Source organism: Uloborus diversus, chromosome 9 (genome assembly GCF_026930045.1).
Source record: "Uloborus diversus isolate 005 chromosome 9, Udiv.v.3.1, whole genome shotgun sequence".
In the NCBI taxonomy this organism is placed as follows: domain Eukaryota; kingdom Metazoa; phylum Arthropoda; class Arachnida; order Araneae; family Uloboridae; genus Uloborus; species Uloborus diversus.
In genome coordinates, this window is record NC_072739.1 from 84400951 (window position 1) to 84413120 (window position 12170).

The 12170-nt window shown below is 33.7% G+C and overlaps 1 protein-coding gene across 1 annotated transcript in view; it reads left to right on the plus strand.

Moving 5' to 3' along the window:
* The window catches only part of LOC129229675 (F-box only protein 22-like), a 29108-nt gene that overhangs the window by 11082 nt on the left and 5856 nt on the right, over window positions 1-12170 (plus strand). Inside the window, exon 2 of the mRNA XM_054864032.1 lies at window positions 6291-6549. Coding sequence (XP_054720007.1) covers window positions 6291-6549 — 259 coding nt within the window. The remainder of the gene's footprint in view (window positions 1-6290; window positions 6550-12170) is intronic.

The following is a 12170-nucleotide window of genomic DNA, read 5'->3' on the forward strand; positions in this document are numbered from 1 at the left end:
TGACAAAGTTATTATTTTAAATAGGCTTTCACTGTTATTTATTTTTAGACTTTTTTGGTCATCTTTAATCAAATCTACTTTAGAGTTTAGATATTTGCTTTTCCAATTAAAAGTAGGTTGAATTCTTTTGTTTTTTTACAAATGCTAGAATGTTGATTATTTCCACAAAAATAGGATATTAGTAAAAACTCTCAAATGCCAATATTGAATTTCACAAAAATGGGCAGTAAGAGAAAAATACTGGACTGTCCTTTCTACATACTTGTTTGCAGAAAAATGAGCCTCTTTAAATATAGTTGCTTGTGCCACTGGCATTACGTGCTCCTGCAAACTAACTTTTTCTGCATTAATTTGAAGTCTAAAAAAACTAGGAAAAAAGGAAGGAAACTTTTGTTCTATTTTGACCTCTTGCTACTACTGTTTACAAATCCGAAAGTGAAAAGATAAGTTTCAAAAGATTCAATCTAAACTATCTCATTAGACATATTTGTGCTAAATCGAGAGCAGAAGTTAGCTAAAATATTGTGAAGTTACATCAAGCTACAAATGCATTGCAACATTCAGTCTGCATTTTTATCTGCTGGTTTGATCTACCCACACCCCCAAGTGGCCCTCAAACTACTCAGTTCTTGTCTTTGTGGCCCGCTGTCTCAAAAAGGTTATGCATGCCTGGCATTAGGACAAGAAAATTCATCAGCACTCAACCTTGAAATCACAGTATGATTATCTCAAATTGCAGTCACATGATAATGTGCCCCGTGTTATCCTACCAACAGCTAGATTTGTTGTCCTTTGCAAGAAGATATAAATTTAAATACTCTAATTTTACTGCAAGAAAAAGGAAAATTTTTAGACTGAGAATTTTATGAAAGGAGTTTTTAAAAAATTATTCTTTTACTGACATCTCATTCAGTGTTACAAATAAATCTATTATTGTGTCAGAAAATGAGCTTAAATTTTATATAACTTTTTTGACAATGTTTCAGTGTAAAAAAGAATTTTGACACACTACTCAGAGAGATAAATTCATAAGCAAATTAAATGCTGAACCTAAAACTAGACTGAAACTGACAGATATTTTATTCAAACTTAGAGCTCCTTCATTCCACAACTATCCCAATGAGTTTTTTCTAAGTTGACTGAAGCTTAACAAAGAATCCCTGGGTTTGTTCTTTATTGTTTACATTGATTACTGGGTTAGATGTTGTTTACATTGATTTTCAAAAAGCTTTCGATAACGTACCACATGTTGCTCTACTTAGCAAATTAGCTGATATAGGAATAGGAGGGAAACCTTTCATTTGGGTAAAAAACTGGCTGACCGGAAGGAAACAAAGGGTATTAATTATTCTAATTGGAGTGAGGTTTTAAGCGGGGTTCCTCGAGGATCAGTGTTAGGGCCTGTTTTGTTCATTGTTTTTATGAACGATATTCACAAAAATATTTCTGGGAACATGAATTGTTTTGCTGATGATGTCAAAGTTATGGGGACTGTAGAAAATGAAGAACAAGCAAAACAGCTGCAAGAGGATCTAGACCATATTACGGAGTGGGCTGATAAATCGGGTATGGCTGTTAATGTTGGGAAATGTCAAGTGCTACATTTAGGGCATGGAAATAAGTGTACCAGTTGTTATTTGCAAGGTTCAGTCATTAGTCAGGCAGACAAAGTTACTGATCTGGGGGTCTTAATAAGTCAGGATTTAAAGTTTAGCCAACAGTGCAGCATTGCTAGTAACAAGGCCAATAAGATGCTTGGGTTTATCAATAGATCTATTTCAAACAAATCTAAAGAAGTTCTTCTGCCCTTATATAGAAGTTTGGTAAGACCTCATTTGGAGTATGTTCAGTTTTGGTCTCCTTATCTTAAGGAAGACATTAATGTATTGGAAAGGGTTCAAAGGCGAGCTACAAGGCTAATAAATGGACTTTCTCACTTAGACTATGATTCCAGGCTTAGAAGGCTAAAAATGTACAGTCTTGAGCAAAGAAGAGACCGAGGGGACATGATTCAGTTGTTTAAATTTATTAAAATGAAAGATGTTACAGGGCTGAAGTTTAGCACTGAAAACAGGACAAGGGGTCATTGTTTTAAGCTATTTAAATCTCAGGCTAATATGGATGTTAGGAAAAACTATTTTAGCAGGGTAGTGGAACCTTGGAACAGTTTACCGGAAGAGGTGGTGATGAGCAAGGGAGTAGATAGTTTTAAGAGAGAGCCTGTTGCTGGTCGTCACTTTTGTATTTGTATTTATTTTGCGTTCATTTTCTAGCTATCATTTTAGTTTGTAGAAATGTGTGTTTCTATATTTTACTGCTATGCTTTTGTTTCATGTTAAACATCAAATTGAAGCACTGCTCCCAAATTTTATTTTTTGTGTGGCTTTATTTCTTTTTCTTTGCTTTCTCTCTCGATCGCTCTTTTCTTTTTTCGTTTATTACGTGATACTTAGTGCACAAGAGGTTCACAAGAGAAAAAAGAAGCAGTGAAGGTTATTGAGCTACCACACTTTTAGTGTCCCCGTACCCTTTTTTCGATGCTGCTGCCTAAAAAATATCAATGCAAACCTAATTGCTGCAAACTGAATGAGAGTAAAAGATAAAGAGGGGGAGGGGGGCTGGAACCATTTCTTGGAAACGATGAACAGAATTAACTCCACTTGATTGAAATGATCATGTTTGGGCAGCACCGTTGATAAATAAATGAAGGAATCTCCCCCCCCCCCCGCCCACCCAACTCTTAGGAATATACTTGGTTACAAATTATTTGTAAGAATGTATTATAAAAAAAAAGGGGGGGGGCATCTTGGGGGAAATGGATCTTTTTAACACTAAATATAGGAAAAGGAGAAAAAATAAGGCATGCATGCATTGTAATTATATTGAAAGCCAATTTAGCTCCATGTCGCCCCTTCTCATTTTCTCTATAGTCATTGAGAACTTAACATTATTTAAAGATAAACTAAAATAAAGCTGAAGAATTTGGCTGTTTGAACGCGCTAATCACAAAAACTACTGGTTTGAATTTAAAAATTCTTTTTGTGTTGAATTGTCCATTTATTGAAGAAGGCTATAGGCTATTTTTAAAAAATCAGATTATCTAAAATATTTGCAATTGCAAATTAAATGTTTAATTGTTAGTTCCATGAATCCTAATAGATGGTGGGGTAAGTTTAGTTCTATGAATTCCTAATATGTGTTGGGGTAAGTCAACTCATCGAGAGGGTGCTGGCCAACAGTGTCAATAGCTGCGAAAAATCATGCATCGAGGCTAAGACGTGTGGTTGGTTATGCTATTGTGGGACTGTTGTGGTCAGTGAAATGATTTTTAACGACTTCAAAAAAGGAGGTTATGATTTCCTATTGCAGCTTTTTATGTGTGTTTTCGAATTGTTCCAACACTACTGGACCGATTTGAAAATTTTTTTTTGTTTGGAAGGGTATACTTCGCAGATGGTCCCATTGTAATTTGGTCTGGATCTGATAAGGGGTCGCGGAGAAATCCTAGAAACTTTAAATTTTATACGTCATGGTCACGTGGTGTTGCTGTGATCGGTGTATTTTCACACCTAAGGTTTTGGCTTTCTCTTGAACGATATTTCATTCTCGCGGCACATGGATGATTAATTTTCTCAACTCTGCGCCACATGGTAATTTTTTATTATAGGTGTTAATAATGTATTTATTACTGCGTAGCAAAGCAGTAAATTAAATTTATTTTGCTACTTTAATAGTTGAATCAATTTTTATTTAGGCACTAAAATATAAAGTTCTTTATTTAATATTCCAATTTTTAAATATATTTAGTGTTCAATTGAGGGGGAATTGAATACAGAACACCCCTCCCCCACAATTTTTTAATTCTTTAATAATATACATTATAACTGTGTATGATTTCTGAAGTTTGACCAATATTCTAGATTTACTATTTCACGATGCTGCCAGTTCAATTTGAAATTAGGGTTATATTAATTAGCAGGCTTCAAAAAAAGGAGGAGGTTCTGAACTCGTCGGATTTGTTTTTCTTTGTACAATGTTCCATAAATACTCGAAGACACCTGTACCCAGGGGCGTGCACAAGGAGGGGGGAGGGACACCTTAGCCTGGGCCCGAGCCTGGAGGGGGCCCAATATTTTTGTAACTAACGGTGAAATATAGGGGTAAAGAATATGGAGAGGGCCCGGAAAAGTCATTTGTGATGGGCTCCAAAATTTCTGTGTCCCTGCCTGTACCGATAAGGAAAAGTCTTTTTTTGTTTGAAATGGCATAGTTCCTCGGCAGTCTAATGTTAATCAAGTTCAGGTTTGATGAAATTGAGGGAACTCTTCAAATATTATACTCACATTTAAATCGATTTGTACTTTATTAACTTTGTATATCGTCTCACTTAGTGAACCGGTTTTTATGCTTTTTTTTGTTTAGTGGTTATTTTGTTTAGGGGTGGTCTAACTTAGATTCCAAATCCTTGATTTACCCTATTTGTTCTTTAGGGAAAAGTTCAGGGTAAAGCAATAAATTCCATGCAATTTCCCTCACAAACGAGTAAATATAAAACCCATTGATAAACAAAGGCCATAAAACAAAGGTTTATACTATCTTTACCTATAGTTAAAGAAAGTACTAAAAATATATGTTATTAAGAGTAATGGTAATGAAAATTTTGAATTAAGGATTCTCTGAAGCAAACATAAAATTCATTCTTGTGGAATTTTTTATCTTCATCTATGGTGGGGCCATGTGAAGAAACATGCGACTTTTATCACGAGTTACATGACACTAATTGCGAAACATAAATTACAATTTACAATATTACAATTCTAAAATTTACAATTTTACAAATTTCAACTTAAAGCGATTTCTTTTTTTTTAGTGACTTGTGAATTTGCTTTTGGAAAACGAACTTCGATAAAGTTGAACAAATGATGAAGAAAATTTTTTTTTTGTACATAGTTACACATTTGAAAAAGCCTTTCTTCACAGTCGTCGGAAGTCTCCGAGACGCTCGCCGTGTTATTTACACAACTAAAAAGCAAAAAATAAATTACTTTTAAATAAAAAAAAAAAAAACGTGTTCAAAAAAAAAAAAAAAAAAAAAAAAACGGAACTAAAAAGCAAAAAATAACTGATTACACTTACATTCTATTTCCTACCCCAAAATAGAAATGAAATTTATTTTACAATTCCAGTACAAAAATCAACTAAACTAAACCCCGAATAATAAAATAAACACTGATTTAAAATAATTTATGCTGAATTATTTTAAATACCTAACTAATTATATACAATCTCTTAATTTTAAATAATCTTTTGAAGTCGGGGCCTCCTATAAACTACTACCTAACGTAACTGAGTAGGTTTAGTTTTAAAGACTAATTTCGCATATAGTTAGTGTTTAATTCAGGATTCGGTGGGTTGTCAGTTACATTATGGTAGTTGTTTATAGGAGGCCCCGACTTCAAAAGGTTATTAAAAATTAAGAGATCGTATATAATTAGTTAGGTATTTAAAATAATTCATCATATAGTATTTTAAATCAGTGTTTATTTTATAATTCGGTGTTTAATTTAGTTGATTTTTGTACTGGAATTGTAAAATAAATTTCATTTCTATGTTTGGGTAGGAAATAGAATGTAAGTGTAATCAGTTATTTTTTGCTTTTTAGTTCCTGGGTATTTTTTGAAGGCGATTTTTTTTAATTTAAAAGTAATTTATTGAATGGGTTTTATTTTCAATATTCATGTACATAATTTTATACATATTTGGGTTTTGTTTTCCTTATTTCTTCAACGTTTGTTTTTGTTGAAGATAGTTATACTTCCTTGCAACTTAATTTGCCAATGACGTCACCAAGCGTGGAAGGAAAAACGATTTAACACATAAAATGTCACACTTACTAGCTACCTACCCTACCTACTTCACGAATAAGAATAGATCGCTACCTGTCTATACGCTGGTAAAATTGAAAACATTTAAATAATTTGATTTGTCGTATATTATTCAATTGCAATTATTTTTTATAACATTTGTATTATATCAATACCTAGCCGAAACCCAGACAGCGCCGGGTACCCTGCTAGTTTAAAGATAAAATAATAATAACTGAAAGAAGCATATAGTTTTTTAGCATTTCAAACTCCTATATTTTGCCTTAATTCTTTACTGGCAATGTAATTTGCCATAGTGTCTATTTTTAATAACTAGTTGTTCGTTTCAGATATTTTTTTCCTCAGTGTTTTTCTTCAGTACTTTGTTTAATTTTTTTTCTTACATAGAAATCAAATTTCTTTTAGGCTCCTCATGGTAGAAATGTAGAATCTTTGACTGGCGCAAGTTGCTCAGTTGTCTTTGATCAATATGTTAACATAGAAGATGACTTTAGAAAACAATTGATGAATATCCGGACACATCCTTACTTTTGCTTCCTGTTTGTTACTTCGAATACTGTGGACAATTTTACAAAACTTTTTCCAAGTTTTACTTATCCTAGACCTTTGTTCAAGAAGAGTCGACCCGATGGTGTTGTTGCGAGACGAAATTATTTAAAAGCAGGTAATTGTTTTTTATTTAAAGCTTTGGAAATATTAATGGTATTTTTTAAAGCATGTTACCTGATTGCTATGAATTTAATTTTAAAAAGGCCAAATTCTTGGATTTGACTTTTCTGTTAAAGTTCTAATGATTTTTTTTGCAATACATTAAAGTCCACAGGTTATTCCAAATGTATAAACACTTTGGAGATTAGAAATATTCTAAATTTTAAAAATAAAAAGGCGCAAGAGGTGTGAAGACACACTAGGGTGGCCCTTATTTTTCAACTTTGTAAAAAATTAGCTCTAAACTCCCTATTTTGTTCCAATGGAAAAAAAAAATGTGTGCAAAATATTCGCTCAATTGGAAAAATTTAAAGGGTGCCTCAAATAGCATGAAATTACGAAATTTTCACTGAAAAGACATTTTTTCAAGTTTAAAAACAATTTCTAAACAGATCTGGATTTTTGATTGGCTTATTTCCTATCACACAAGTGTTCTTTTATTCAAACTGCTTTTTCCTGTAATTCTGATTATGAAAACCTCCAGTCATATCGTAAAACCACCAGTTTATTACATTTACTATGACATATACTAGTGACCTACCTAGTAGGGCTCGACCGATGGCATTTTTTGGCCGATGGGCCGATGCCGATTGTTCAAAGCTGGCCGATGGCCGATTATTTTTCTCCAAATGGCCGATTGCCGATGGCCGATGCCGTTGGCCAATGGCAAAAAAAAAAATTTAACAGATATAAATTGTTAAGATTGTCAGGGATTTAAAGGATCATTTATTTATTTCACTCTACTTTCTTTCTACCAATAGGGAATTTTAATCACAAAAGGAAAATCAGATTTCGACCGAAATTTTTATTTTACGATCACCCAATTTAAACTTCACAAGTTTTTTCGGCACATCTGTACATGTATATCTGTACATGTATATGTACCTAAGAACATATAGATGACCGAAATATCCTCTTGTGATTTCTACATACGTATAAACTTGCGTCCCTTAAAAACGTTATGAAATAGTAAGTTGAAAACTCATACTTACGTACTATGATCTAAAAGTTCGAGGACTAGCTGTATAAAACCTTAACCTGAATAGTTCACATTACCGAAGCACATCTATCTACAAAATAGTCACCTTGAACGACTATGCACTTCTGCCAATGTTCGTAAATCTTTTAGAAGCACTCCTGGCAGTCATTTTTCGCAACCTCCTGTAAGGCCTTTTGCGCTGCTGCTTTAAGTTCATCGTGGGGAAGAAGGCGATTTTCATGTTGAGGATGCACGGTTCGATTGGTCAATACTTTGATGTGACTAACAAATAACATAACGTTTCGTTGGACTTAGCTCCGTGTGACTTTTACCTGTTCCCAGCAAAAAAAGAAATCATTAAAATGGCTTCCAGTAGTGTTTTCAAAAGTTATATGAACATTGGCAGAAGTACATAGTCCCTCAAGGTGACCCTTTGAAGGTGGATGTGCTTAGGTAATGTGAACTATTCTGGGTAAGGTTTTATACATCTTGTCCCCGAACTTTTGGATTGTACTACGTACAATCTGTATAGGGTGTAGTTTTGCTTCTCCTTTTTTGACTGCTGTATGTTGAAAGAGAAAGAAAACAATAGCAAAAAGGAAGAAAGAAGGAAAGATAACCACTTGATTTATTTTTTTAAATTGAACACATAACTAAGATTTCCGTAATAATGTAATAATGTATGGATTTAGGTACACTATACATAGTTTAAAAATTTAAATTATGTTGTTTAATCATTCAAAAAATAAATAAATAAAATGAAATCGTCAACAAATTACGCAATTAAAGTGGAAAGATTGCACGTAGACATTTTTTAGTCACCAAATTAAAGAAAAATGGTAATAGGTAAATTACAATATTAAATCATTATAGGAATATTTTTATACTTATTTAAAATTTATGAGTAGAAAAGTTTGAATTTTTCATAAAAGCTATAACAGGGATATAATTTTTTTGCTGAAAAAAAGAAATATCCATGGAAAATCGAGGTTCTTAATACGCAGCTGCAATAAACAAACTCGATATTTACGCCAATTTAATAATAACTGAATACATATACTACTTGATCTGATATGTTTGCACACATAATATTGAACAATTTGTTTAATCTTTTATGAAGCCCTATAAAAAGGTTCTAATTAAATTTTTCAATTTAACAATAATTTTCTGAAATTTAAAAAATTGCATAATAGAAAATAGTTGAAACTTTTCGATAACATATTATTAAGAATATGACATTTCTTGAGCAAAATAAATGCTCGCTAAATATTTAAGAAATGCTTGAAATGACGAGGGAGGGGGGGGGAGTCACCCTCTGATTTTGGAGAAACTCGCAATATTAAACGTCGGCCCCCCACACAAACTTTGGCCACATTTTTTTAGTACAGAACCGATACCACCAACGCGTCGGAAGGGTTTCTGAACCTACTACAACACTTCTGAAGAAAAAATTCAGAAGAGTCTTTGATTTCCGAATTATGTCACTATTCAAAACGTCTTTAATCAATTTCTTGCATTAATGTTCTAAACTTTTCCTAAACAATAGATAAAGTTTGAAAAAAAAAAAAAAACTCTAATTTTATGAATGGTGTTAGTTTTAAGCAATTCGGAAGTACAACTAGACCTTAATTTCTGAAACAGAAGGAAGGGGAGGAGGCTCGCAAGTGTTTTCGGAAATACAAAAAATACTCGTAAAAAATTGAGTTCAAAATAATCATAAACAATGAGCAGAAAAACCCTTTTAAAACTTGCACCCGAGTTTGTTGTGACGTGCGGTGGCGGATTTAAAATATAGCAAATGTCGCAATTGCGCGAGAGGCCCCATAACCATAGGGGCACCGTAGGAGTTACAAAAATGCTTATGATAATTTTTTTTCAACTTCCATGATAGAGAAATAGGGCCCCAAAACGTATTTCGACGGGCCCCTAACTTGTAACTCTGCCTAAGCGATACAGAAAAGAACTGCATTACTGTGATTCATATTACAAATATCGAAAAAAAAAATTACCGTCGGTTCAATGGTAATCTAACAAAATGACACAAAAACAGTTTCACCATCTCACATTTGTTTCCAAGTTGGTCTCCAATCCAGCAATATATCACCAAATGATCGCCCAGTCTGAGACGCTATATTAGTTTTGCATTGAAATAAGTAATTAATAACCACAAAAAATGAGTAAATAGGCTTTTTAGAACACCTGATTGAAAACAAAAAGGGAAGTGCAAAACTGGAACGTACGCACACCCACCATGCGAAATTTTAACCTTCTACAGCTTACCAATTTTTGTGTTATGACTTATGAGAGATACATACGTACATCCAGACCCAAAAAAACAACGCAATAATTAACTTGTTTGGTACATGAATGCAGTATTAAAAACTCTTTCAGGGATGACTAAAATAGAAATTCATACTAAAATTTAAGTAAACAATTTTATATGAAAACTATAACTCCCTTTACTTTGCATTAAAAGTAAAACAGCAAAGGTCCTTTTTTTTCGAAAACATCGGCCAATTCCATCGGCTTTTCGGTGTTTTTAAGGCCGATGTTTCCTGCAAGTTAGCATCGGTCGCCGATGCCGATGGCTAAATTGTTGAACCATCGGCGCCGATGCATCAGTCGAGTCCTACTACCTAGCATGGGTAACACCCGGGGCAGTAATTTGTGGTGTCACCCCCCCCCCCCTTCCCCTCTTACAAAGGCATGGAAAAAAAAGTTTTAGTGTTCAATGTTGACATGAAATTCATATATTGTTCAGAAGCAACCATGTACTCAGACAAAAATTTTAAGTTCGCTAATGCACAAAGGACAAAAAAACACTATTAACACTTTTTATATAACTTGTCCTACTCGTCTATGTACAAGGCCAACGCAAGGGCAAAAAAGTTAGGCAGTGTATGGAATTGATCGCCCCTCAATTATTTAAAACACAGGGAGAGATAATGGGTAACAGTTTTTTGGTTTAAGAGGAAGTCAGTACTAATGTCTAAGTATTGATAATATGATTCTAGTCTCGAGTATAATAATCACTGTCTGAGAGGTTTCTCCCCCAGAAAATTTCAAATTTGTAGTCCTAAAGTGCATTTTAGATGAGCTTTGATAATGTGTGGCGGGGAAGAGGTTTGTCTTGGTGATGCAACTGCGTTTGATGTAGTAAATATAATTTAAAATATCGGGGGACATTTTCTGAATTCAAGCATTTATATTTTTCAAAACCTTGCAATTCTACTTTGGGTGTCACAAATGACACCTGGGGCGGACTGCCCCCCGGTAGCAACGCCACTTCATATACATATGTTACGGTCTGAAACATTACCGGAAGAAAGGTGATTAAAATATATTTATGACTCTAAAATGATAAATTTATTAGTAATTTATTTTCATTGCTGGATTAAATAATGGATTATTTTTTGAAAAACAGATAAATGATCATGTAATAAAATTTTGACTCTTCAAAGATGACAGGGTTACACTTTCTTGAGTTACATTTAGTTGATATAATATGGAAATTGAAATTGCCAAGATTCAGAAAAAGCTCAATTCATGTACTGTCTGACTGTGATTATCATTCTACCTGCACAAAGATTTGAATATTTAGGATAGCAGTGTTGAACCTGGGGAACTGTCCAGTAACTCAGCCTGACGGCTGCTCAAATTCGTTTCTTCCATTAGGCTCTTTTAGGGGTCCTAATGGAGATAGTACAAGAGACTAATGGTCGCAAGCTTACACTCTTACTGAACATCTTTCAATTTATTCATTCATTCATTAACCCCTTGGCAGAAAGCTGCCGACACAGCGAGACGACATTGTCGCAGAATGAGAGAGAGTTTGTGCAGAAAGATTTTGCACTAAGGGGGGAAAAAGGAAAAGGGGACAAAAAGTCAGCTGTTAAACCATTCTGCCCAACTATACCAAAGGATAGCTGTTTCGCGGTAAAAAATGTAACTCGACTACAAATTAAGGAAAAGGCCTGATTTTCTGCGAAAAATGAAATAATTGCAACATTTTACAAAAAAAAAAAACTTTGGTGAGTGCCAAATCAAGCAACCACTGACTGTGTGGTAGTCGAACCTCGTTAAACCGCCAACCTTAGTGACGGGCCAAAAGTTGGCGAAATTCGAGGGTGGCGGTTTAGAGAGGTTTCCCCTATCCTTCATAAATGCATGGTTTTAAGAAAATATAGTTAAAACTATGTATTTTCCTACCCAATTGATCTTTGAATCATAATAGAAAAAGGATACTAAGACAATAAATAAAACAAACAAATATTTAAAAGATAAACTTACCGGCATGAACCAGTTTAATGTTTAGAAAAATAACTATCTAAAGTGCCTTTTTTTTTTTGTCGGGTACATAACTCATCCACATTTTTTTCAAGACGGAGTACATTGTTAATCATTTCTCTGTCAGTTTTTTCGTTTTGTTCGAAGTAGAGTAAGTTTTTTGACGTAATCCTGTGCTTCTTTCCCGGTGATTTTTGGTTCTGATTCCTCTTCGTCACAATCCGATTCGCTGTGGTCTGATACTTCAGGAGCTTTAAAAAAATTAACTATTTCTTCATCTGTCAACAATTCAAATATTGGCTCGTCATGGT